The 25,311-nt window shown below is 45.3% G+C and overlaps 1 protein-coding gene and 1 long non-coding RNA gene across 3 annotated transcripts in view; both read right to left on the reverse strand.

The window, feature by feature from the left end:
* LOC119389610 (uncharacterized) overlaps positions 1-5,425 on the reverse strand; it is an 11,648-nt gene extending 6,223 nt beyond the window's left edge. The window contains exons 1-3 of one of the 2 annotated variants that reach the window (XR_007415697.1): positions 5,397-5,425; positions 2,507-2,631; positions 644-664 (exon numbers count right to left, since the gene is read on the reverse strand). This is a non-coding gene — a long non-coding RNA (uncharacterized LOC119389610). The remainder of the gene's footprint in view (positions 1-643; positions 665-2,506; positions 2,632-5,396) is intronic. The other variant, XR_007415698.1, reaches the window with a different exon arrangement.
* Positions 5,426-14,412: 8,987 nt separating this feature from the next.
* On the reverse strand, positions 14,413-24,914 carry LOC119389262 (inosine-uridine preferring nucleoside hydrolase). Its single transcript, XM_049415072.1, has 5 exons — positions 24,910-24,914; positions 20,398-20,602; positions 19,460-19,772; positions 16,449-16,603; positions 14,413-14,742 (listed from the first exon to the last, which is right to left on the reverse strand). Exons 1-5 carry the CDS (start codon positions 24,912-24,914, stop codon positions 14,413-14,415), a joined length of 1,008 nt encoding a protein of 335 aa, XP_049271029.1.
* Positions 24,915-25,311: the final 397 nt, after the last annotated feature.

Raw genomic sequence — 25,311 nt, forward strand, 5'->3', positions numbered from 1 at the left:
AACAGCTGGTCAGACTGAAATACAATAAACACAATTTACATGTGTCGGTATCGGCCGCGCCCCTCCCCTGTATAAACCCCCCCCCCCCCCCTCCCAAAAAATATAATAAAAATGAGTTTCTAAATTCAATCGATGTACGAGACCTACAGCCCCTTTTCTACTTTTAGAAATAGCGTAAATTCTCATGCTCTCGCAAACAGATATCCGTATAGTTGTTTGTTACATTCCTGCTTGCGATATAGAAGGCCTGGGTTCGATTCCCACTCGAGCCAAAGCTTTATTTTTTTATTTGCATTTGTCTCGAATTTTCGCTCACGGACAAGGCTGATTTCTTGCTCACAACCAATTACGCCAACGCCGACAATGGAATTTCTGCGAAAGGAGCTTTTTAACGCTGTCGCATTAAAACGGAAGTTTGCAAGCGTCCCCATTTGCAAACGGTGAAATGGTCTATACAGAATCAAGATGTTAAGTTGGGTGAGTTGGATGAAGTTTATTTCGTTGAAACAGCGCGTACTAGGCGAGGGACACCAATGCAAGTCATCATTCTGTCCCTCGCCTCTATAGAAGAGCGCTAGTAACCCGCAGTTGTGCAAGTACAGACTCTGAAATTGGATGGAAAATAGCAACGCCGATTACTTACAGCCGTCTCCTTTATCAGCACCTGAAAATGAGAAAGCAGAAGCGGCAGCCTGGCATGATCGGTGAAAGGTGACACTGAATATAAAGCCATAGCATTTTTTAAAATCACAGCTGACCCTCTTTCACGGGGATCGTTCATAACACGAAACCTGCACTCCACAGAAGTAGCTGCAGCTTTGTTGGGCGTTAAGAATTATAATTTTCACAGTGTTTATTGCTATTGGGCCAGCATGGGAGCCTTGGACGTGGATGAACCCATGCTGACACCCAGCGCCACATCTTATTTTAGTCCGACCCCGTAGCGTCCTTGGCCAGAGTTCTTCAACCGTACGAGTTGCGAAACTCCTGTCGCGTTGTCGTGACGGTGAAGACAACAGGACGCAGCGGGTAAAGATGACACGCTTTATTGGGCGAACGTGTGCCCAGTAAAGGAAAGACTCGAAGTACAAGCAACACTCTTTGTACAATGATAACGGTGAACACGGACGTCGGGCGTCGACTAACCGGCTCGTCCGTGAAATGCGTCGGTTTTATGGATGCCTCATTGAACATTCCAGCGTTATCGCTGGAGCGCGCGTTAACTCTGGAATAAACTGGGTTGCTCGTGTTTTGCTCTTAAATCTTAACAGAAGTCTGAAACGATCGAGAAGTTTCCGAACATTGGGGCGAGAGACGAGCGATGGCAACGGCTTTTTGTGGGCGAAGCCCGATCACGTTAAAATTAAAGAAATGAGCGTGCGTGGCCTCCCCAAAAGGTCAATTTATCACAATGCGATCACGACACCGGCCGAAATCGCAAGATCTGCTGATCATGGCGCCATCTGTGTGCAAGAAAACAAGCTAACAGATGGAGTTTTTGTGTATTCCGGTCCCTAAGCCCGCACGGAATGATGCATTGATAAAGTGAGCAGTGTTTTCACGTTTGCGGCTTATATTTTGCCAATGATACTGCGTCTATAGAGCTCAACAACCCTTCTTGAACCCACTTCTCGTAATTTTTGCTGCGGCGAATCGCGCAATAACAGCGAAGACCGCGGCGACCGTGGCGACGCGGTGTGTTTCCTGTCACCGCCTCCAGGTGGCTCGTCGGTTTGCTGTCCTCCGGAAGTTCGTCTGTGGACTAGTCCAGGTTTCGGAACAGATTTCGCAACTAATGCAATTGAAGATCTTTGGCAGCACACTGCGACGCGCTGAGACTCACTAACTCTAGCGGCACAGCTCGTAGTGTGTGCATCGAACGAGTGAATGTGGTGTGCTTTCCGCTGGCGCACGTCTCGCGCCGAGGAGCTAGCGGAGCTCTTCGGTGTAGTACTTCGCTTCGTCCCTCCTAGATGGCGGCGCAATCCCTGCCAAAGTTGAAGTCATATATGACGATTTCGCGCCCACAAATCCGTTCGCGTATGTGGCGCACTGATTAGCGCGTCAGGCTTGTCCTGTGCTGGAAGCTAGGTCGAGGATTTGGACGTTCGATTCCTCTGTCGGGTAACCCAGTGAAACTTTTTGTCTGAATTTATTTCAGCTACCTGCGTGCCCTTTTATTGACGTCAGTTCCGTGACGGAAATGACGTGCGTTAATTATTGGTGGACCCCGGCGTAAAAACACTTTCGTGTTCATTTAAGAGCTGCCCAAATTATGAATAAGCGCGAAGTTCTGAGCTATTTTTCTGGGAACTTCACAGTGATTTAATGCGTGTCTCTCACATTGCAGTTTGTTATGTCTTGCGAAGAGTCCTGTCCCCGATTGTATAACTTAATGCGTTACCAAGTGTGAAGCAGGTGTTCGCCTTGTGTTACAGAGAGTGTAACATGCTGATGATTTTTTGCCGCTCTTTTAAGCATACTGCAAGCGCATCCCGGACCGTACCGCTGAAGAACCCGCCGCAGGCAAGCCACAAGATGAGCAGCACGAACAGAATAAGCACGAGGGCGATGAGAAGACAGTCCCTCCTCAGTTCCCTGGAACGACCATCTTCTTTTTCTTGTAACCACCTGAAAAGGAATCGAGCAGAGGAACTCGTCATAATTGCAGGAGAAATGCCACATGAACCAAAGCGATCCGAAGTACTTTAATCCTCATTCTAAGCATGTATATCTAGAGAATTAATCGAACAAAAAAACTGAAGCCAAAGTCGTGACCGGGTAATTCTGAGGTAATTCGTAAGCATTATACGGATACATCTATGAGGCTTACACAAAATGTGCGGTATGTTAGCGACATTACAAAGCAGGAGACGTGTCGTGACTCATACGATGATGAGGATGATGATCCGTATCTTGATGGCGCTCACCCACGAACGGGTATGAGCCAAGAACCAGACGCCGTATACTTTCCTCTGCAACACGCGCCCATCCATTTCTGCTTCTCCACCCATCACTTCCTTCGCACACGTCACAGATTTACGTATAATAACAACTATACCTCCTTAAACTAACCGCACTGCCTTGTTTTCTTTGTCTGTTGCGCTATCGCGCTGTTACACGCACAGGCATACATGGTCATGAATTAAAAGAGCCATGCTTACGCATAAAAAAAGGAACGATTATCAGCTAAAAACATTCTCAAGAAAAACACGGTGTGCGCGCAGATACTTCCCGTCCGGTGGGTGTATGCAAATTCGATAATCGCAAAAGCCACTGCTAAGCCGCTTAATCTATTTAAAAAGCGAGCAGTGGGTTTCCGGCACCATCTTGGAAGTCGAACTTGACACCTCTCGCATACGAGGTGGTTGCTTGCAACCATTTCAACGCACACGGCTGTGGGGCGAGGTGTGTAAGAGCCGTTCCCGATAGTATAATGCAGTACAAACATCGCACGAGAATAGCACAGTAAAACACATACGCAGCACCGTGTCTGCGTGTCAGTGCTTCAGTGGCGCCTCCCATCTTGTAAGCGCTGAGCACAGCTTTCCAGTGTAAGACGCCGATAAGTACATTATTCAGATTTTCATGCGCAATGAACGGCATATCTTCACACAGTTTACAGGATTCATGAGCATAGCACCAGGACAATCAACTGATCTACTTCTGACATTCGACGACACACTCCGAGCATTATTTAAATAATACGCACCACACGCTCACCCTACCCTGCCAATTTAAATAATGAAGAGCTCACTTTCATTTTTTTTCTTTTTAATATAATTACCCCTCGTGAAGTAAGTGACAGTCGAGTTCTCGTATAATAATTTACCAGTCTAAACCAATTGCGCGTTTCACATCTGTGTCCCTCTAAACTTGTCACACCATGCATTGTCGGCTACAACCTAAGCAAAAATGTCAGCTCTGCTCACAGCCATTGCTATCCTTCCCACAGAGAATTTGCATAAATGCTCCATCTAACAGTGCTTACTCATTTTCGTGATGTCAAGCGCTTCTCTAATGATACAGATAATTGACTTTTGCTATACAGACATGTGCTTGCGCAACGCGTGCGTGCTTTTGTATAGGGAACCCAAGCTCAAGTTTGCGGCGCGACGACAGCGCCGCGCCAGCCGCGCCGCGGCTCTGTCGGAAAGCTCTGGAGCTTGGCGCGGCCGACTCAGCCCCTTTCACGGTAGCGGTAGCACACGTGTGCACGCGTTCTTCTGTCGGTGCGGATAAATGGGGGGCCGTCAGCTCGGCACGTTGAACCGAGATGCTTGCTGTGCGAAGCTGCGCATTTCCGCGATGGCAGAAGCGATCCCACGGAAGTGGACGCGAGGTCGAAGTATTGCTCCGTCGTGCGCTGCCACAACAGTGCAGACAACACCAAGGCACGCGATTCACGTGTGAAACTGTATCGATTCCCGGGCGTGTCACACGTGAAATAAAGGCGGCAAGTGTGGATAGTTGACAGCGCTGTCCCGCCTTCTATTTTGGCTGTCTGAGTTCATCGCTTTCGTTCGTTTCGACTACCTGAATCGGTAAGTAACGCGGCGCATGCACGCAGCGACTACAGCAATGATTACTCGCTGTCTTCTCGCATTGTGAAGGTTCAGTTGCGGTTGTAGGTGAAACCACTTTGTGTTTTGATTCCCCGTGTTCGTGACACCTACCCGTTGTTGTTGAACGTTCACACTCACGTTATACCGTTAGCGTTGCGCGGTTGGTTGAATTCAACTGAACTCGGCACATTGTCAGAAGTTCGGCGCCTGCAATTCACGCGTAGGGAAGGCTGCTTTATCACGCCGGAGCGGACGTGTGTGCATTTTCAGCAAGCTTTGACATCGTTCTGCAGCTTTTCTTTGTTTTTGTCACTTTATTAGGATGATATATATTTAAGCCGCTAAATATAACTGGCACTTAATACATGCTTTGCAATTGCAACCTTGAAGTAACCACCTTCTGACTTTGTGCGATTTTCTAGCCGCGTTCGCGCAGCAGGTTTTACACGCCGGTCAAGTCGATATCATAAAAAGAGACTGCAAGCATGACGCGAGAGTCGAAAAAACGAGGCGAGCAGTTTATCTTGCTTCACAGTGGTTAAAGCTCAGCTAGCTGCCTCGCGTCTTAATCGGCGGGTGATTCTCCAGCGGCACGGAGGACTTGACTCTAACCTTCTCAGGAAACAGTGCCATGGCCGTATAATTTCTTTTTTTCGCACGCCGCAAACGTTTGTTCACGAAAGTACACGGCTGCTACTGTAAGCATGCCATATCAAAACAACAATCATATGATTTGTAGTCCACACCGCAGAACATCGATAGCGTGTACGGCTTCATTTCGGAGTGCATGTGGACAATTATTCATCTTTAACATGACAGAATGAGACTTACCTGGAGGTATAGTCCTACACGGTGTAATCGCGACTTGGGAAATACATTTCGCTTTGAGTCGGGCGTCGTTGTCGTCGATCGACTGCTCTTCACCGTTAACGTGATTGATGAGCCTTTCTCCTTTTATCAAGTTCGCTTTTCGGAAGTGCTTGTCCAGCTGTGAGATCTCTTTGAACCCGCGCTGCAGGCGGTATATTTTGAGGCGCCGCGAGAGCTCTGCACGTGCACAGAAGCGAGCGGCAACGCGGTGGAGAGAAGGGAAAACGCGCGCTGCTGACACCCCAGTTTCTATCTTTCTGCCAGAGATGGCGCTGCCTGTCAAGAGCAGCAGCGCCGCTTAGCGTTGCTTGGGAAGCCTATGACACATGCAAAGTTGAAAATTTTCGAGGTTCACCCCCCCCCCCCCTGGCTACGCCCCTGGTTGTAGCCGACTGTAGTTCGCCAAAAGCTCAACAGCAGCGTTCCTCATTTCTCGTACCGACGTACGCGGGCCCTGAATTCCTTCCTCTTCTTCTTGGCGTAGCTGATTTCCGAGGTGCTCGGCTCCCGTGACACTTCGTAATTGTTCGACTCGGTCCGCCCCGGCACCAGCTGCGACGAAGACACAGCCCTGGGCAGTTGCCTCTCGTTCGGCGCGCCTCCTCCGAAGGCCTGCTCGACGTCGCCGGCCGGATTCACCTCGTACAGCCTTTGCGTGGAGGACGAGCTCGCCTCTTCGGCGTTGAGGCCGTAGCGCGGGTACCGGGACATCATCTCTAGCTGGAGCTTCCTGAACTCAGGGTCGTTCCTAGCTGCGAGAAAGGGCCGTATTTCGGTTTCCTCAGAGGCCGTAGTAGCATATTCTATTGGGAAGCTTGCTGGTACAGTCTGAATCAGACTTGTCTGGAGCACTCAGTCGGCCGCTTCAGGCACCGTTTTTTTGTAAAAACGTATTCAGAGACCAGCGCCGTAATTATGCACAACATAGGCATATCGCGTGCTAGGTCCTTGTACTATAATTCAAGTATGAACGGAAGCTTTCAGTTAACGCGAGGTAGCAGCTGCGCGGAGCGTCCAGAGCCACGAGCTCGACCGCTCCAGACAAGTGTGATTCAGACTGTATACATGCCGAATGCCAAATACTGTATGCCATAGCGTATGTTCGCGTCTCATTAGACAAGCCTGATAAGACAAGGCTATTTTGCCGCGGAATTCGTGAAGACGTACAGCAATATTCGGATGCGCTTTGTTATTATTATTATTATTATTATTATTATTATTATTATTATTATTATTATTATTATTATTATTATTATTATGTTATTGCGATACTATTATTGTTTTGGGGGGGGGGGGGAAACTACGATAAAGGTGTTACTTTTACAACCGCCTTCTGCGTTTCGGTGTTTATTCATTCATTGTACTCGTGGAAGTTATAGTCGGTGCACATAGAATCGCTGGCTGTGGCCTGCCCCTACTACGTAAAACGATCTCTTGAGAATAAAAAAAAAGCGAATTTTTGTGTTTCATTGGGGTTGTGGTTGTGAGAATTCGTTGTGAGAATTCGTTGTGGTCATGATAATATATGGAAAATATACGAAAAACATAAGGATTCCCTAAGGAAACATGCGGAATTATTGGAACAGCATACGGAATGTATCAGTAAGGAACGCCTGCGCACTTATAACCACGGCGTCAAGCACCTAAAGTTAGGTTCCAGCCCTTGCATTCAAATTTAATAGACAAGCGGTTGCGACGATGACTAATAAGCGCATGCTTCCGAACCATACTGTGAATCAAGTAACCCGGCGTGGGGGCGTCTGAAACATAAGTGCTGTAGAATTACATAAAAAATGAGGACTTCGCAGTAACATAAGAATAAATAAAATCTGGAGACGACCCTCTTGACTTAGGTGTCTGGTAGCGGCACTCGCACGTCGGCGTTCGCGTGTTCTGGTGTTTTCCTTGAGTTTGCGTGTAGCGCGCTGCCGAAGCGGATCTCGGAGGCCACGTAGAAAGAAGCGCGTGGTTGAGATCCACTCCACCAGGTGACGCAACGATCCCAGCCGCTCTTTCAAGAACTTATGTTTTTTGCCTATTTTACGTTTCTGTATCGTCCTTGTTTTTGATACGCTCTGCCACAAGCTATCATGACTATAACTAACTAGCCCACCATTACGTCTTTCACTGTATAAGGGAGCATATAGTATATACGCATACTCTAATAAGTGTCACCCATGCTTTTTTGTGTGTGTTTGTCAATTGGAAAAAGAAACACGTCCTCGGAGACCACCAGCCTGCAACTCCGAATCTCGGATGTCATGCATGAACAAAGTGAGTGTTTCGGTATTGTGATTGCGGCGCATCGATAATATACGCTGGATAAAGCCTCAGTCGCTGCCGCTTCACAGTGAAACTCGTGAGGCATCAGATTGAAAAGGGTGCTCTTAAAAAATAAGATGCGCCGCTGCCGCGGCTCTTATCAGACGCCATATACATTGGGAAGAGTAGCGCTGGCAAGTTGTTATCAACTTTGGGTCTCTCTCGGCTCTGACGCGCAAAATGTCCGCGAGCCTTATCTGCTTTTACGAGGAGCTGGCGCAAGCGCTGTGTGCCATGTCAATAGCAAACGTCGAGCTGCGCTGCAGTATGTGTGCTACTGTACAACCTTGCACATTTTATTTAATAACATCGCGCTAGCGTCGACTACAGTACATGGTAGCACTTAATATAGGCGAGCAATAACGAGATTTCACCCGCCACGGTGGTTTAGCAGTTATGGTGCTTGACGGCCGGCCCGAAGGTCGCGAGATCGAATCCCAGCCGCGGCAGCCGCATTTCGATGGAGACGAAATGTTAGAGGCCCGGGTGCTTAGATTTGAGTACACGTTAAAGAGCCCCAGGCGGTGGAAATTACCGGAGCCCGCCACTACGGCGTCCCTCATAACCATATCGCGGTTTTGGGACGTAAGGCCCCAACAATTATTAAGTAACGAGATTTGCTATGCGATGCGCAAGCGCAGGAAGCACACTCGTGCGCGAGCGTCGTCTGCTAAGCTCCTTGCTTAGAGATGCGTACGCACTATCAGCCTTATCTGCGCGATCACGTGTTCAGAAGGCTGTTGTGACGCTGATCGTCGTACCACTGATACTGTTGCTTCTCGCCGATATTAGGACTTAATATCCTGAGTCGACTCTTGTGCGGTGTTAATTAAAAAATGCGAAGGTGTACAGACATGCCACAGTTCCAAAGAAATGTCCGAATCATGCCACCGTCAAGGAAAACGTGGGAAGTGATTTTGCTGACATCGTGCAGTGAACGCAGTAAATTGGTCGTGCACATCTGTGTCGGTGATTACTGTACTGTCAAGCGCAGAATGCCGAGCTGCGAGATGGCTTACACATCATGTCGAGGCAGTATCTGCAGAGCTGTCGTTTGACGTCGTCCTGAGCTGGGAGCCGAGAGAAAAATCGACGAGTCCGTTGCAGACCCTCAGACAAACATTGTCGTTTTCTTCTTCAAGCGCGGCGCGAACTTGCAGACGTAGATTTAGATCGTAAACAACACCAGCCCTGGGTCAAACACCAACCGTGGGGGATTGCCCATGGTTGGTGGATTGTCCATGGATATAAATATCTCAAATATAGAAAAAAAGAATAATTTTTCTTTTTGTTTAATAAGCAGGATTTTCACAGCTATAACAGTTATGGTCAAGGCATACATTTAAAAAATGACGAAAAAAACTGGGGGACGCTTAAGCTTCGCCTTTAAGAGTTAAACGCGATAGCGATATGCGGCCCCATCCTCATCGTGCTCTGTTTCGCTTGTCATTATGTTCGGTCGCCCGGTCTCACAGACACACACACACACACACACACACACACACACAAACACACACACACACACACACACACACACACACACACACACACACACACACACACACACACACACACACACACACTCGACATACCTATAGTAAAGGCAAATGTTTCCGCCCTCTTCAACCACACTTTTATGACAACAGTGTACCCACTACGTCTGTGTAAGAGAATGCGCGCACTAATGTGTATGCCCTTTGTAATGCGTGGTATGCTTTAAACCAGCAGCAATTACGCGCGTGATACTTTTTCGAAGTTGCGATGCACCCCCTACGTGTTCGTAAGGGAATACGCGCAGTTATGTGTGTGCCTTCGTTATGCAGTTCACATGGTGTGACGCCCGATGGCAATATACTCTCGTACCCCGTTTTACTGCGATATTACATCTCGTATAGTAACACCCGTACACAGGACGCGTATGTTTGTGAAGCATCAAAGTTAATTTAAGTGCAGTTCCAAGCAAGTGGCTCTGTGGTAGAACACCTGATTTCCACGCAGACGGCCTGGGTTCGATTCTCACTGAACACTAAGATTTTTTTATTATTTATTTTATACAAGAGGATGATTTTTCGCTCACAACCAACGACGCCGACACCGGAATTTCTGCGGAACGAGCTCTTTAACGCTGTCGTGTTAAAATCTAGATTGGCCCTTGTGTACAATTGCTCCGTGATTCTTTTCTCTCCATTTACTCCAGTGCTTACAGGCAGCATTCTGACACGCGGTTCACGGGGTTTAAGATTAGGGGTGCGGAGGGGGGATTTGGGCACCCTGTCTCCTGATAACTTGGATAAAGGGCGCTCGTTGTGTTACAGGACTCGAAGTCCCTTGTAACTTTTCAGAGAAAAACAGTCATACTAAATAATTTTAAATCACAAAAATTGATTGTAGGTGTACTTTTGACCAAAAAGGCAAGCCTATAGTCCTAGATATCTTCCATTTTTTTATTTCTGAAACATTCATGCCATTTCAATAAAATTGATCGCGGATGTATCTTTGAACAGATGGGTAAGCCTTTAGCATTTGGAAATCTTGTATTTTTCGAATCTGAAACTATCATGTCATTTCAGTGAAATTGATCGCGGATGTATCTGAACAGACGGGTAAGCCTAGCCTTTGGAATTCTTGTATTTTTCGATTTCTGAAACTTTCATGTCATTTCAATAAAATTGATTGTGGATGTATTTTTGACCGAAAAGGCAAGCCTATAGTCTTAGAAATCTTACATTTTTCGGTTTCTGAAACTTTCATGCCATTTCAATAAAATTGATTGTGGATGTATATTTGACCACAAAGCCAAGCCTATAGCCTTTGGCAATTAAATATTTTTTGATTTCTCAAACTTTCATGCCATTTCAATAAAATTGATTGAGGATGTATTTCTGAACGAAAAGGGAAGCCTATAGTCTTAGAAATCTTATATTTTTTCCGCTTTTGAAACTTTCATGCCATTTCAATAAAATTGATTGTGGATGTATATTTGACCAAAAAGTCAAGCCTATGCTCTTGAAAATCTTGTATTTTCGGTTTCTGAAACTTTCATGCCATTTCAATAAAATTGATTGTGGATGTATCTTTGACCAAAAAGACAAGCCTACAGCCTTTGGAAATTAAATATTTTTTTGATTTCTCAAACTTTCATGCCATTTCAATAAAATTGATTGTGAATGTATATTTGACCAAAAGCCAAGCCTTTGGAAATTAAATATTTTTTGATTTCTCAAACTTTCATACCATTTCAATAAAACTGATTGTAGATGTATCTTTGACCAAAAAGCCAAGTCTTTGGAAATTATGTAGTTTTCGATTTCTCAAACTTTCATGCCATTTCAATAAAATTGATTGATGTATTTTTGACCAAAAAGGCAAGCCTATAGTCTTGGAAATCTTGTATTTTTCGGTTTCTGAAACTTTCATGCCATTTCAATAAAATTGATTGGGGATGTATATATGACCAAAAAGTCTATAACCTTTGGAAATTAAATATTTTTTAATTTCTCAAACTTTCATGCCATTTCAATAAAATTGATTGTGGATGTATATTTGACCAAAAGCCAGCCTTTGGAAATTAAATATTTTTTTATTTCTCAAACTTTCTTTCATACCATTTCAATAAAACTGATTGTGGATGTATCTTTGACCAAAAAGCCAAGCCTTTGGAAATTATGCAGTTTTCGATTTCTAAAACTTTCATGCCATTTCAATAAAATTGATTTAGGATGTATTTTTGACCAAAAGGGCAAGCCTATAGTCTTGGAAATCTTAGAAATCTTGTATTTTTCGGTTCCTAAAACTTTCATGCCATTTCAATAAAATTGATTGTGGATGTATATTTGACCAAAAGCCAAGCCTATAGCCTTTGGAAATTAAATATTTTTTGATTTCTCAAACTCATGCCATTTCAATAAAAATGACTGTGGATATATCTTTGAGCAAAAAGCCAAGCCTTTGGAAATTATGTATTTTTCGATTTCTGAAACTTTCATGCCATTCCAATAAAATTGATTGATGATGCATTTTTGACCAAAAAGGCAAGCCTATAGTCTTGGAAATCTTGTATTTTTCGGTTTCTGAAACTTTCATGCAATTTCAATAAAATTGATTGTGGATCTAACTTTGAACAAAAAGCCAAGCCTATAGCCTTTGGAAATGATGTATTTTTCGCTTTTTCAAACTTTCATGCCATATGTCAATAAAATTGATTCTGGATGTATTTTTTACCAAAAGGCCAAGCCTATAGCCTTTAGAAAACTTGTATTTTTCAATTTCTTAAACTTTCATGCCATTTCAGTAAAATTAATTGTGGATGTATCTTTGACCAAAAAGCCAAGCCTTTGGAAATTATGTATTTTTCGACTTCTCAAACTTTCATGCCATTTCAATAAAATTGATTTAGGATGTATTTTTGACCAAAAAGGCAAGCCTACAGTCTTAGAAATCTTGTATTTTTCGGTTTCTGAAACTTTCATGCCATTTTAATAAAATGGATTGTGGATGTATCTTTGAACAGAAGGGTAAACCTACAGCCTTTGGAAATCTTGCATGTTTCGATTTCTGAAACTTTTATGTCATTCTAATGAAATTGATTGTGGGTGTATCAAGTAGGACTCGTTGTTGGGCTAGTTGGTGCATTGCGTCAAGGAAATATGCCCAGCCGAAAACAGACGCATACAGAAAACGGCGAAGGAGACAGGAAAGCGGCTAGACTACCAACTGTTTAACCACCAAAGCGAGGCTCAAATATATACACTCATACAATGCTCATACAACGCAGTGCATATATACACTCATAAGATGTAGGCTTGCGTTTTTGGTCAATAACGCAGCCACGATGGATTTTATTACAATGGCAGGATACTTTCCAAAACCGAGAAATACAAAAATTTTCAAGGATTTGAGGCTGTGATCAGAGGGGAAACGTCAGGAATGACGCCATATCACCGCCGTACAATGGATAACTTCAGCAGAGCACTTGGCGAAAATATTGAGAAAGTGCCGCCGTGGCCCTGCAGTCGTTGCCATGTTGAGTAGTGATGCAAGCACAAGCAGCGTTCCCTGGAGTTGCGAATAGCAGTTGGGTGGTGCATTAAACACTGTAAAAAAGTATGGAGAACTCAATTACATTAAGGGGAAAGCCTTAGATGCCTCATCAAACGCGAAAATTGACCGGAGTTTCACGTTGGCGTCTTCCCGTCGGCGTCCACACGAGTGATGCAAGAAATCACCACGTGATGACGTCACCAAATGACGTCATCATGACGTCACAGATCGCCGGAATTGATGATATCAATAGGACGTCGTCACGACGTCTCATGCGGAAGTCATCGCACAACATCGTAGCTTGGTCAACGGTGGGCAAAACTAGGTGAGGTACCTCCGATCCTGGAGGCAACAGAAAACCATGTTAGGTGCAGAAAGCTTTCGGAGAATGGCGGGGCAGGAACAACACTACAACGACTGAGAAGAAAAAAAATGGCTTCCGCCTTCCAGTCATCTCAGGTGAGTGCACAAGGGACCCTGTGAGTATTGCAGACTGTGCAAAGGTGTGCTTTTTTTATTTTTCAACGTCCAACAAAGCCACAACTTTCACTTTTGCGCTATAGCCGATTCCTAGGATAACGGTGTCAGCCTCTTTCTTTTCTTTAATGTTTGTCCTGCTATACTTAACAAAGCATTGTTGTGTGTTTCCGACCAGTGCTTTCTGGATGAGGAGTATTATTCGATCTTTTAAACATGCATGGATGAGTTAATGAAATGCGAACTCAGCCATTTGTACAGGCCAGTAGGAATTCTTTTCTCGAAAGAACTGCGAATAATAAGGTGCCCCTACCGCGTCAACATGCATATTGCGATGTACACAAAAACTGAGTGTCCCTAATGTAACGCCATTTCCAATGCGCTTGCGTTAGCGCGATCACGTTGTATGGGCATCGATAAGCACGATACGCACACTCCTCAACAAGATGACATCATCAGCTTGAAGCCCACTGCACGTTCTGGATGCCTTGGAGCCACTCCTTGCAAGGCTTTATAAACATCGTGGATTCCAGTCTACTTCATATAAGCATTATTAATATAATCCGTCGAGCCGTTTCTTTAGTAACGTATCCGTACCAACTCGCCCAACTGTTACTCCCGTTTAACGTTACTTTATCCAAGACCATCGCAGATGAATCAAACCCTGAGACAGTCGTCAGATTGTTACCTTCTGGTGCTGTCCGTGCGCGTATCAGTTGTTTTCTTCTTTTCTCTATTCTTTTCCTCCCCTTCCCGCTCTGCTCGTGTAGGGTAGCAAAGTGTATGCAACCCTGTCAATTCCCTGGGTTTCATTTGCCTTTCTCTCTCTCTTTCTATATATATATATAATTGCAGGGAATAACTTCTTGGACGCTGGTAAATAATATGAATAAAAGAAAGACACACGCCGAAAAACAGAATGGTTTCTTTACGTTTCGGCCGTGGGACCGGCCTTCGTCGCATAATATATATATATATATATATATATATATATATATATATATATATATATATATATATATAACTCTCTTCTCTCTCTCTCCCTCCCCACTTTATGAGTGTCACCAGTGTATGAACCTCTAGGGCGGTGTGAAACGAACCACTAGAATGGTGTTATTGCAAATGGCCTCGTTCAGGGTCACGAGAACGCCCTAGTCACGTAGTCAGCCAAGAGCCGTCGGTCCAGCTCCTGGACCAGCTTCACCGTGCTCCGCACCTGCGGCAGCATCGTAGGTGACCAGGCCTGGACCAGCTGACCGCGGGTGTGGTGACCGGACAGTTCGACAGCCACGCGACGATCGACGGAGTCGAGCACAGAGGCCGGTGACAGCGCCGTCAACACGGCGAGAGCGTCGCCCACGTTGAAGCCCTCCTTGCGAGCTTCGCAGCACCGGCGCGTGTGCCGCGTCACGTCGGCCAGGAACTGCGCTCTCGTGCTGTTCTTGAGCACCACGTTGTGGTAGACAGGCTGCACCGTAGAAAACCTAGAGTGAATCCGCTTGATACCTCGAACTTGTGGGTGCGAGCGTTGAAACCTATGGCTCAAAGCAGCACCTTGTGCTGTACACAAGAAATCTATATACTTATAGCACCCATTCCCCGATAAAGAAAGTGGTGCGATCGCAGAGCTCTACGCTTTCTGTGTAATACGTCGTAAATTATCAGCACTAAAAACAAGCCTGCTAAGCTAAATGAAGCGTACACACCGGCCTTACAATCTGGATTTGCGTATGGTTTATCTGCGATTAAGACACAGCTATGGTTCAAACACGTGCAATAATTATGGCTGTACAGTGCTACCCTCATACACAATGTGCGCCTGTGAGCCTGTCTTAATACTCGATTATTGGGCTTGCCTAAACAACAATACCATACCATACAATAAACCATACGAGTATAAATTAGCGGCAATGAAATTGTGATGATGACAAAAAGAAAAAAAAAAGAAGGAACTCTACTTTGTCCCGCTCCTATGATAATCGAAGCCTTTACCGCGGCACCTGTGAAAGTCAGCCGGCACAGTCAGCTAAGGGAAAACTGGACGATGCCAGGACAAGGGCAGCTCACCGATATAGTATAACAACGATGCGAATGGCATTCGAAAATGTCATTGGAACAAAGATTTAAGCCGGCGATATTTAGCACTCGAACTTTACGCGAACTTCATTTAGCACTCGAGTATTTTTACGCGAAATAAGCAGTGAATACTCAAACGGTTACTTACAAGGCATATTTACGGATCGGATTGCTGCTTCTGCTGATGATGACGATTATGATGATGACCCATTTTTAATAGTGCGTTTTAACGAATTGCAAAAGCAGTCGGCTTGCGCGCGAGTCCGAAATGCCAGAACGCAGTTTCATGCCAATAGAGAGTATGCTCTCTGTCGGCATGAAACTGCGTTCTGGCATTCCTTGTTCAAATTCTCCGCTTGATTATTTAGGTCCGTATTTTCCCATTTGTCTATGCTCAATATTTTCATACTTTGTTTATTTTCTATTTCTTTTTTCTTTTTAATAGAGAAGATATAACTTATGTTTTAAGAATTTTCTACTAACACTAAACGGTTCTTGGCCAATCTCCCAACGCGGCAGCTTGGTATGCCAGTTACTTCGACTGTAATGTTGTCGTTTGGGGCCTCTGTGCTGGGACACTCGGACGGGAATATATGCAGTGCTGAAGAGAAGTCCATATGCGAGCTAAATCGTTTTAATCGATACATCAAGTGCAAATAATTTTATATTATGTCCTTCCGGCATAATGATCTTTGGTCCTTTGAGAAGTTACGGAACATTGTTTAGGATAAAATTGGGATTCAATAAACATAACTCCTCATTCTAATTGACACTGTAACCTCTAGTAACACTTTAAAATTTTCAGACTATATGATCCGCCGACTCTTGGCCAATCCCGTTGAGTGGGTGGGTGCCAATCATCCCAGGAGCATCATCATCATCAACATATCCCAGTGTGAGTGTTCGTCACGGGTACAAGGACCTACTCTACGCTACTCTTCCTTAATGGCTACACATCAAATTAACACATGTTCGTAATGCTCAGATTTAGACGTTCCGAGATGCAGTTAGTTTGCGGAAGGTGCGCACTAAACGTGCATTATGACTGAATACGTCGGAGATAATTTCATAGTATAATATGCTACACTTTGACTGAACCGGTTCTAGGTTTCTTACCCACGGAAGTACGGAGATAAGGGATGTTTCCCACGGCACGATGGTGACCGGACACTGCGCCCTCTGCAGGACAATGTGCGCAGCTTCCGGGTCCGTGTGGAAGTTGAACTCCGAGCCCGGCACAGCATTACCTCTGCCTGCGGTAAGCGAAAGGCAGTAAGACAGTGATCTCATTATGCAATAAATAAGACTGAAATGAAGAGCCACCCTGACACGTTTCTAGTTTTAAGTTGCAAACCGTTACTACGTCGGCCGACGTTTACGGAAGCTTTGGAATAATCAAATGCTGATAGCTCTGTCTTAGTTATTGCAAATGAACGTAATGAAAACTTAGGAAACGCAGTCGAGGAAGGCAGGTAGTTAGATGGAGGGACCAAATTACGAAGTTCGCGAGGATAAAATGGAATCAGCTGGCACGGGATAGGGTAAACTGGAGGTTCTGGGAGAGGCCTTCAGCGTGCATTGTACCTAAATAGACTGAATATGATGCAGCAACTTAAGAACTTCTTCAGCATGCAAAGCGCTCGTACTTTAAGCTTTTTATTCAAATCTTTCTGACACACACACACAGCCACCGCGGCGGTACAGCGGTTACGGTGGCCGTCTGCTGACGCGGAGGTCGCGGCGGTCGCATTTTCGATGCAGACGAAACAGCTAGAGGCCCTTGTACTTGGATTTAGGTGCATTTTAAAAAACCTCGGGTGGTCTAAATTCCCGGAGCCCTCCACTACGGCGTGCATAATGATCATCATATCGTGTTTTTGGTTCGTAAAACCTCAGCAGTTATTATTATAGCGCACGCGCGCACACCCCTCCCCCATGTCCCGTGTTAAACTTCTGGTTTTCGAACACGATCAAGCACTGGTGGCCTTGTGATAAGCGTGTCTGTACATGGCTGCAATACGCTAACAGATAACGCTTCGTGAGGTAAGTGCCGTTCGTTTTTATCTGTTACTTCGACATGCAAGAACGACAAACACTAACTACAACTACCTTTCCATTGGCCTGTTGCTCGATAGGCAAGGGTTCGCTACTGGTCATGTCGCTGCGCTGAAGCTTTAAGTTTAATCGCACGGAGAAAGAAATATGGCATCTGGCGGTACTAATATTACCACAAAAAAATAGAGTGGCACGAAATTCCAGGAACTCTTTAACGGGTGTCACCTTTCCGGATATTCGGCACGACATCGATGCAATGAAAGAGTGAAAGTACTTATGGAACAGGGTCGAAGGAGGCCGGCTTACTCATGATGAATTTCCGGTGTCATAATCATGACACCTCCCAATTTCTTTTTTTTTGCAACAGCTACTATCTCCCCATCTCCCCCCTCCCCCCCCCCCCCCCCCCCCCATAGTCCAAAGAGAGAGCATAGAGAAACAGGTAGGGAGGATAGCCAGACACACATTCAGTTGCTAAGCGGCACTTAGGCTAGGGAACACACACACACACACACAAACATATATATATATATATATATATATATATATATATATATATATATATATATATATATAATATATATATATATATATATACACGGTGTTTCAAGAAATGTGTCCAACCTTCTCAAAAAATCAGGAAAATACGATATTTGCTCGGGGCCTTCAGAATTGCTTTTTCTGTAGCGGCAGGAATCTTAAGGTAGTTAAGGACATCATTTAGGACAGTAATTAAGAAGTTACGTTAATTAACTTTTTAATTAGTGGAGTTAGACGATTGTGTCAAATGGGAGCTTTGAAGTTCTTCATGCGAGGAACCCATCCGAGCTTTGAGATTTCGAAAAAGCGTCCTCTAGTAATTGTTGTGGCGTAATGAAATTCAACGAAATGCACCGGCTTTCAACAGCGAAAGCCATCGAATTCGGTTGAATTTCATTACTTCGTAATTATTTTTAGAGGCCGCTTTTTCGAAATCTCAATGTTGGGATGGGTTTCTGGCACGAAGAACTTCAATTCCCCTATTTGACACAGTCACCTAACTCCAGTAATTAAAAAGTTAATTAACCTAACTTTCTTAATTACTGTCTCAAGTCATGTCTCTAACCATCTTAAGATGCCTAGCGCTACAGAAAAAGTAATTCACTCATTTTAGACGTCTCAGAAGAATATGGAAGTTGCTTTCTTCCATGTTTCTGTTTAGGTTTCGCCATTGAATTTGGTTGAATTTCATAACTTCGTAATTATTACTAGATGCCACATTTTCGAAATATCAAAGTTGGGTTGGGTTTATGGCATGAAGATCTTCAATTCTCCCATTTGACACAACCACCTGACTCCACTAATTAAAAAGTTAATTAATTTAACTTTCTTCATTACAGTCCGTAATAATTTCTTTAACCATCTTAAAATCCCTGCTACTACATAAAAACCAATTCTGAAGGTAGGAATCAAATATCGCATTTTCCTGATTTTTTGAGAAGGCTGGACACATTTCTTGAAACGCCCTGTATATATATATATATATATATATATATATATATATATATATATATATATATATATATATATATATATATATATATATATATATATATATATGTCCACTCAGTTATTGTCCTCGAGGAACCTAAACAGAAATTTTTAATTTTGACGATGCTGAGAAGGGGAAGGCATAGGTACAAGTATATTCCCGAGATCTAGAGGTACTTGAGAAGTTGAGCATATTCTACTTGTTGCTTACATCACTTGCACATGCCACGATCACGCATTTTCTCTTTTTCCTCGCCTTTTTTTTTTCCCTGCCCTCCTGCTCCTAGGGCCTGCCATCAATCCCCTTCCCATATACCGAGCAGCATGTAGGCTCCTACATATACGCCGGCAGAATTCTCTGTTCTTCAATAAAGGGCTTTCTCTCTCTCACACACCATCTCTCTCTCTCTCTCTCTCTCTCTCTCTCTCACTGCGTCGATAAGTCCATAAGTGGTTGCAAAGACTTGAGATTTTGAGGAGTATTTCAAGATAGTATGTCTTCTAACTACTAAGCAGTGGCATACCCTGTCTGTTGCCACCCAAGATGACCATCTCACGCAAGCCTCCGGTGAAGTGAGGGTCCACCAGGAGGGCGATAGCCGCGTTGGTGAGTGGTCCGAGGAGCACCAGAGTGAGTTGCCCGGGTCTCGCCCGCGCGAGCTCGATGATCTTCAGTGCTGCCGGCGTGCCATCGTCTTCGAGGCCCGAGGTGACCGCGGCGTTCACCCCGACGTCGTAGTGCCCGGACACTCCGCCGAACCCATCATGGCCGAAGTAGTGTTCCTCGGTGTTCCAGTCTCCGTCGAGGGGCCGGTCGGCTCCTCGGTACACGGGAATCTGAAGCACCGCGTAAAACGAGGTTCGCAGTTTTCAACGTGAACTTGAACTGGACTTCGAGTGTCACGTGAACGTGATATTCGAACGCGATATTCAACGCGACATTGAAAATAAAATTTGAATACATACATACATACCATCCTCAGGCCTAAAAAGAAGAATAAAAATCTTTTCGTTTGTTTTGTTTTCACTGAAGAGATGTACGAAAACCTCTGAGAGAACATCTGGATTCATAGCCCACATGGCTAGTTATAGATCTCTTACAAAGATGACACGTTAGAGCATTACTTAGTGAGTACAATGTTAACCTAATAAATCTAAGCAGTGTCCTTGTACTTATTATAGTTTAATTTCAACTATTTACAGTTTGAACGACATTTTGCTTTCTATAACTTCTTCCCCGTTGCTGACATTATTGTAATCGACTAGTACATATAACACACATTTTCTGACAAGAGGTCCCTCTTCAGCCAAGCTCTCTGGGACCTCCTTCTGTACACTTATGTAAGCATGTAAGTTCTATAGGAAAACAAAGAAACTGGAACTGAAACTGAAAAACTTGCGTCCGGCGGCAGCCTACGACTTCGCACGGCGTCACGAAGCAATTCATGCACGAAGCACTTACATCCGTCCTGCCGAAGACCCGAAGCACCCGCAGCGTGTTCTCTTGCGCCAAGTCCACTCTGGTATTGCCGGCCACCGTAGTGATGGCCACCACTTCCGCACCAGAGCCCATGGCGAGACCGATGGCCAGCGCATCGTCCACGCCCGTGTCAACGTCAAGCAGCAGAGCACGCTTCGGCGCGGTCGAGCCGTCCAATGCCGATGCACTACAATGATGGAATGTTGCTCCCAAGAGCAAAACGAAGAACCAGGCGATGTCCCACGTCATCGGCTTCACCCGACGTTACGAAACCCGAACAAACAAATAATATAACAGAGATGCGCATGAAAGGGCAACTGGCAACGAGAAGTGGCAAGTGCGTGAAAACGAGTTGTCTTGAACTCGGAAGTTCACAAGAAGAAAGCGCCTGGCTGGTTCTTTTGTCTGGTCTCCTAGTCTCAATTCGGCTGTCGGTCACACTTTATTCAGCCCAATCTCGCTGTTATACGCGGAGCCAATAAGCACAGTTCGTTAAACTAGATTATCCCTAAAATTTAGCAGAAGTTCAAACATTTGTGCCAGTATCTGATACCTTAAGGATGTTCCGTCGAAGCTCAATGAAGGTCACGATTTCTTCAATTCCTGTCCTCACACGGTCCGCCCCGGACATTTGTTCACATTAAAGGCCACGGCGTAGAGTATACAGGAAACAGTCAATCAGTAACGGTGAGTCCGCCTCGGCGGTATAGTGGTCACGGTGCTTGGCTGCTGACACGAAAGTTGTGGGTTCGATACCGGTCGCAGTGGTCGCATTTCGATGGAGGCGAAATGCTAAAGGCCCGTGTACTGTGCGACGTCAGTGCTCGTTAAACACCAGATGGTCGATATTTCCGGAGCCCTCCGCTACTGCGTGCCTCATAATCATATCGTGGTTTCGACACGTAATAACCAAGATATTGTTAAACAGTCACCGTGAAGCGGCTTCCTGGCCACTGTGACCTAGTCTTCGATGGAAAATCATCTTTTACTTATCTCAGCACTGCATCAGCCACTTCGCACTATCTATATATCTTTCGTTTTCGCCGGTTTTCTTATTTATCTGACACTATTCGTAATAACAGCTGAGCCGATGCCCAATATGACAGTGACTGCGTTTTGTTTTTTCCATGGGGGGGGGGGGGGGGGGACTAGACCGGCATTTCGAAAGACAACGATAATGGTCACATCCGTTTGGTATCAGAGTGATCAACCCGCAGGATAAGAAGCGTGCTGACGCGCCTTCTGAGATTAGAGGTGATAACGCGAAAGCACTTTCAAGTGTCTCCGCCTATGGTAACAACCAAAATAGACAATGGTTCTTCAGATGGATGCACTGACGCGCAACCCCTTTTAGGGGCGAAGCTCCTTATAGCGGCACCCGTTCGTCCCTCGTAGCGTAGTATGTAACCAGTCTTACGCTTTGACCTGCAAGGTGGTGCCGGTGGGAGATTTTTCCTGTGCGTTGTTGAACAATAAAAAATTCGCAGCGTTAGCTAAAAGCCGACTTCTTCTGTCTCTCATTCCCATTAGCAGCCATTCTTTACCTCCAAGGTATGGCCTGGTGAGATTTCTCCTGTGCGTGATTAAATAATAAAATTTTGTTCAAAACGCCGTTGATTGATGAAATAACCAACAAAAGACGCCAGATGTTTTGTAAAAGCAAAACGAAAGAACGCCAGATGTTTCTAAAGCAAAACGAAAAGACGCCAGCTGCTTAACGAAAGACGCCAGATGTTTTCTAAGCAATGGTTTTCTAAACAATGAAAATTCACAGCGTACATGTAAATTAAAGTGCGCTGCAAGTCGTCATAACTCATCGAACCTTTAGTATAAACGCGCCCGATCTCACGTCGGTGATGATGTACTGGGCAGAATTCATGGAAGATTCACGGTTTACCGATGAACCTCCGCAGCTTCGCCCACTCATCATCATTCACTCCGTGGATATGCTGTGATTTTTAACGCGATAGCGTTAAAGAGCTCGTATCGCAGAAATTCCGCCGTCGGCGTCGGGGCCGTTGGTTGTGAGCGAAAAATCATCATCTTGTCCGTGACCGAAAAATCGAAAAAGCTGCAAATAAAATAAATAATAAAAATGTTGGGTCCGAGCGAGAATCGAACCCAGGTCGTCTGCGTGGCAAGCAGGTGTTCTACCACACAGCCACGCCTCTGCTTGGAGCTGCACTGAAAGTAACTTTCATGCTACAGAAAAATACGCGTCCTGTATACAGGTGTCACAGTACGAGATGTAACATCGCAGTAATATTGCGTGGTACAAGCGTACATTGCCATCGGGCGTCACACCATGTCAATATCCTAACGACTTCGTGGTTTAAAGACAGCCACCCATTACAAAAGGCAGACACATTACTGCGCGTATTCCCTTAAGACCACGTAGTGGGTGCATCGCAACTTTGAAAAAGTTTCTCGCGCATAACTGCTCCTGCTTTAAAGCATGCTACCCATTACATAAGGCACACACCTTAGTGCCCGCATTCTGTTAAACACTCGTAGTGTTCGAACCGCACACTAGGAACAGAATATCGCTATCGCGTTCAACTCTTAAAGGCGAAGCTTAAGCGTCCCCCAATTTTTTTTTTTTCGTCATGCGGTTTGTCGCGCTGTTTATCCGGAGGCACTTTGAAAAGCTACTTTCTCATGATAATGTAATCTGGGGTTTTACGCGCCAAAACCACGATGTGATTATGAGGCGCGCCGAACGCAAAGGCTCCGGAAATTTCGATCATCTGGTGTTCTTAAACGTGCACTTACGTGACACAGTAACATTGGCCTCTAGCATTTCACCTCCATTGAAATGCGACCACTGTGGCCGGGATCGAACCCGCGAACTTCGGGTCAGCAACCGAGCACCTTAACCTCTGTACCACCGAGGCGGACGAAAAGAAAGAGCTACTTTTTCATTATCTCTCCTTTAGCGTACGCACGTATACTGCTTGCGCAGATCTTTGTACAGCCGTCAGCGTGGTTAACTCGAACGCTCCGTCACATGGCCTCAACCGGCTTCGACTGACGACTGCGCCGCCAAGCGTTGGACACGGTATGTTTCCAGCTGCTAACGACATATGGAGCGCAGGTCGATTTCGCTGGTAAATTTCTGTTCCTCTCCTGCATGACCGGCGGGTCGAATACACTCACGGTTTCGATCGCGGCTGCATTCTCACGTGCGCCCATGAAATTCATTTTCCTATGCTCATCTCGGCAATGAACCATTCCTGCGACAGCTCACGCACCTTTCGAGTTTGAAATCATAACTGTCGCATGCAATGCTTCATTGCCGAGATAAGCATACGGCAATGAATTGTTTTGGTGGGCGCGCGTGAGAACGGAGACATGAGCGAAACGTGGCGAAAATGGACTTGTCAAGTGTGTGTATTCCACCCGCTGGTCAAGCAGGAGAGAAACACAAATTTACCAGTGAAATCGTCCCGCGCTCCATCTATCGTTAGCTGCTTCAAACATGCCCTGTCCAACGCTTGGCGGCGCGGCGTCATGTCAACATAAAAGCGCTCCCTCACAACTTCTACTGCCGCACTATTCATGGCAAATCCTCCGTAGAGGTTTCAGCCATATCGCCAGAACCCAACCATCCTTGCCTCCGGTTGGGAGCACGCAGCACTCGCACACGCACGCCAAGGCAAAGGGAGAGAGCGTAAGCTTTAGCAGTCAAACTTACCTGCCGAATGCATGACAGCGGACAGTTCCTTTTCTTCTAACACGTCCTTTGCTGAGTAGATACTTGCCGCATGAGCGAAAAACCAACTGCCAAATCCTTTCTCTTTTCTCCTTTCCCCCAGTGTCGATCGCTAGCGCCACACGCGGCGGACGCTTCAATAGTTTTAGCATCTCGCATAACGTCCGAAACGGCGGTGCACTGTTTCCAATCTCGAACTCTCGATTGGCGCAGATGACGTGATGATAGTGTTGGTCGCGAGCGCTACCTCGCGGCGTTTTTTTTTTTTTTCATATTGACGCGAGGTAGGCTGGCAACTGTTCTGGCCAGCCCCTGGGAAGAGAAGAACGAAGTTAATCAGTGTGCTCGCGCTTTTGGGTCTCGGCCTTTTTCTGAAGTAAACGTCCCTGTTTTGTTTCTTCGCCCTGTGTATTCTATCATCTATCAGTTAGCCTGGTGACAATATTTCAATAATTATTGAATTATTGTTATGGTTTAACGTCCCAAAGCCACGATATGATTATGAGGGACGCCGTAGTGGAGGACTCCGGAAATTTCGATCACCTGGGGTTCTTTAACATGCACCTAAATTTAAGTACACGGTCCTCAAGCATTTTCCCCTTCATCAAAAACGCGGCCGCTGCGGCCGGTATTCGATCCCGCGACCTTCGGGTCAGCGGTCGAGCACCATAACCACTAGACCACCGTGGCAGGTGTGTTCAGAACCCAAGGCATGCTTGTTCCGCTCGGAGCTCAAGCCACTTCTCGGGCATGTAGGAAAGGAGCTTGGCAGTAAAACTTACCTCATGAAGACATGGTAACGGACAGTTCCTTTTCTTCTAACCCATCTATTGCTGAACCTATTTGAAAAATTACTTCGGTACAACGCCCCCCAGATGGTACGTGCTTTAAGTGATTAACCAATTTTTGCGAACGGGGTCTGGTGAGGGGCCTTTTAAGAACTGCGACAGTGTCCTCATCAGCTGCGATGGTAGAGTTATGAAGGTCGACATTCCAGAATGTGTGATGTTGGTCTTTGATCAATGCAAGACATTGCAATTGCGAGGAACGTTGAAGAAGAAGAGAAGAAGAGATACTATGGTCCATGCAAGGCCAGACTTACCCCTCTCCTTGGGGACAGCTGCACGAGACGCGGCCGAATAAGGACGGATAACTGGTGATTAGGAATTGTCTTCATTTAGACT

The sequence above is a fragment of the Rhipicephalus sanguineus genome, chromosome 4 (assembly GCF_013339695.2).
Source record: "Rhipicephalus sanguineus isolate Rsan-2018 chromosome 4, BIME_Rsan_1.4, whole genome shotgun sequence".
Taxonomy (NCBI): Eukaryota; Metazoa; Arthropoda; class Arachnida; order Ixodida; family Ixodidae; genus Rhipicephalus; species Rhipicephalus sanguineus.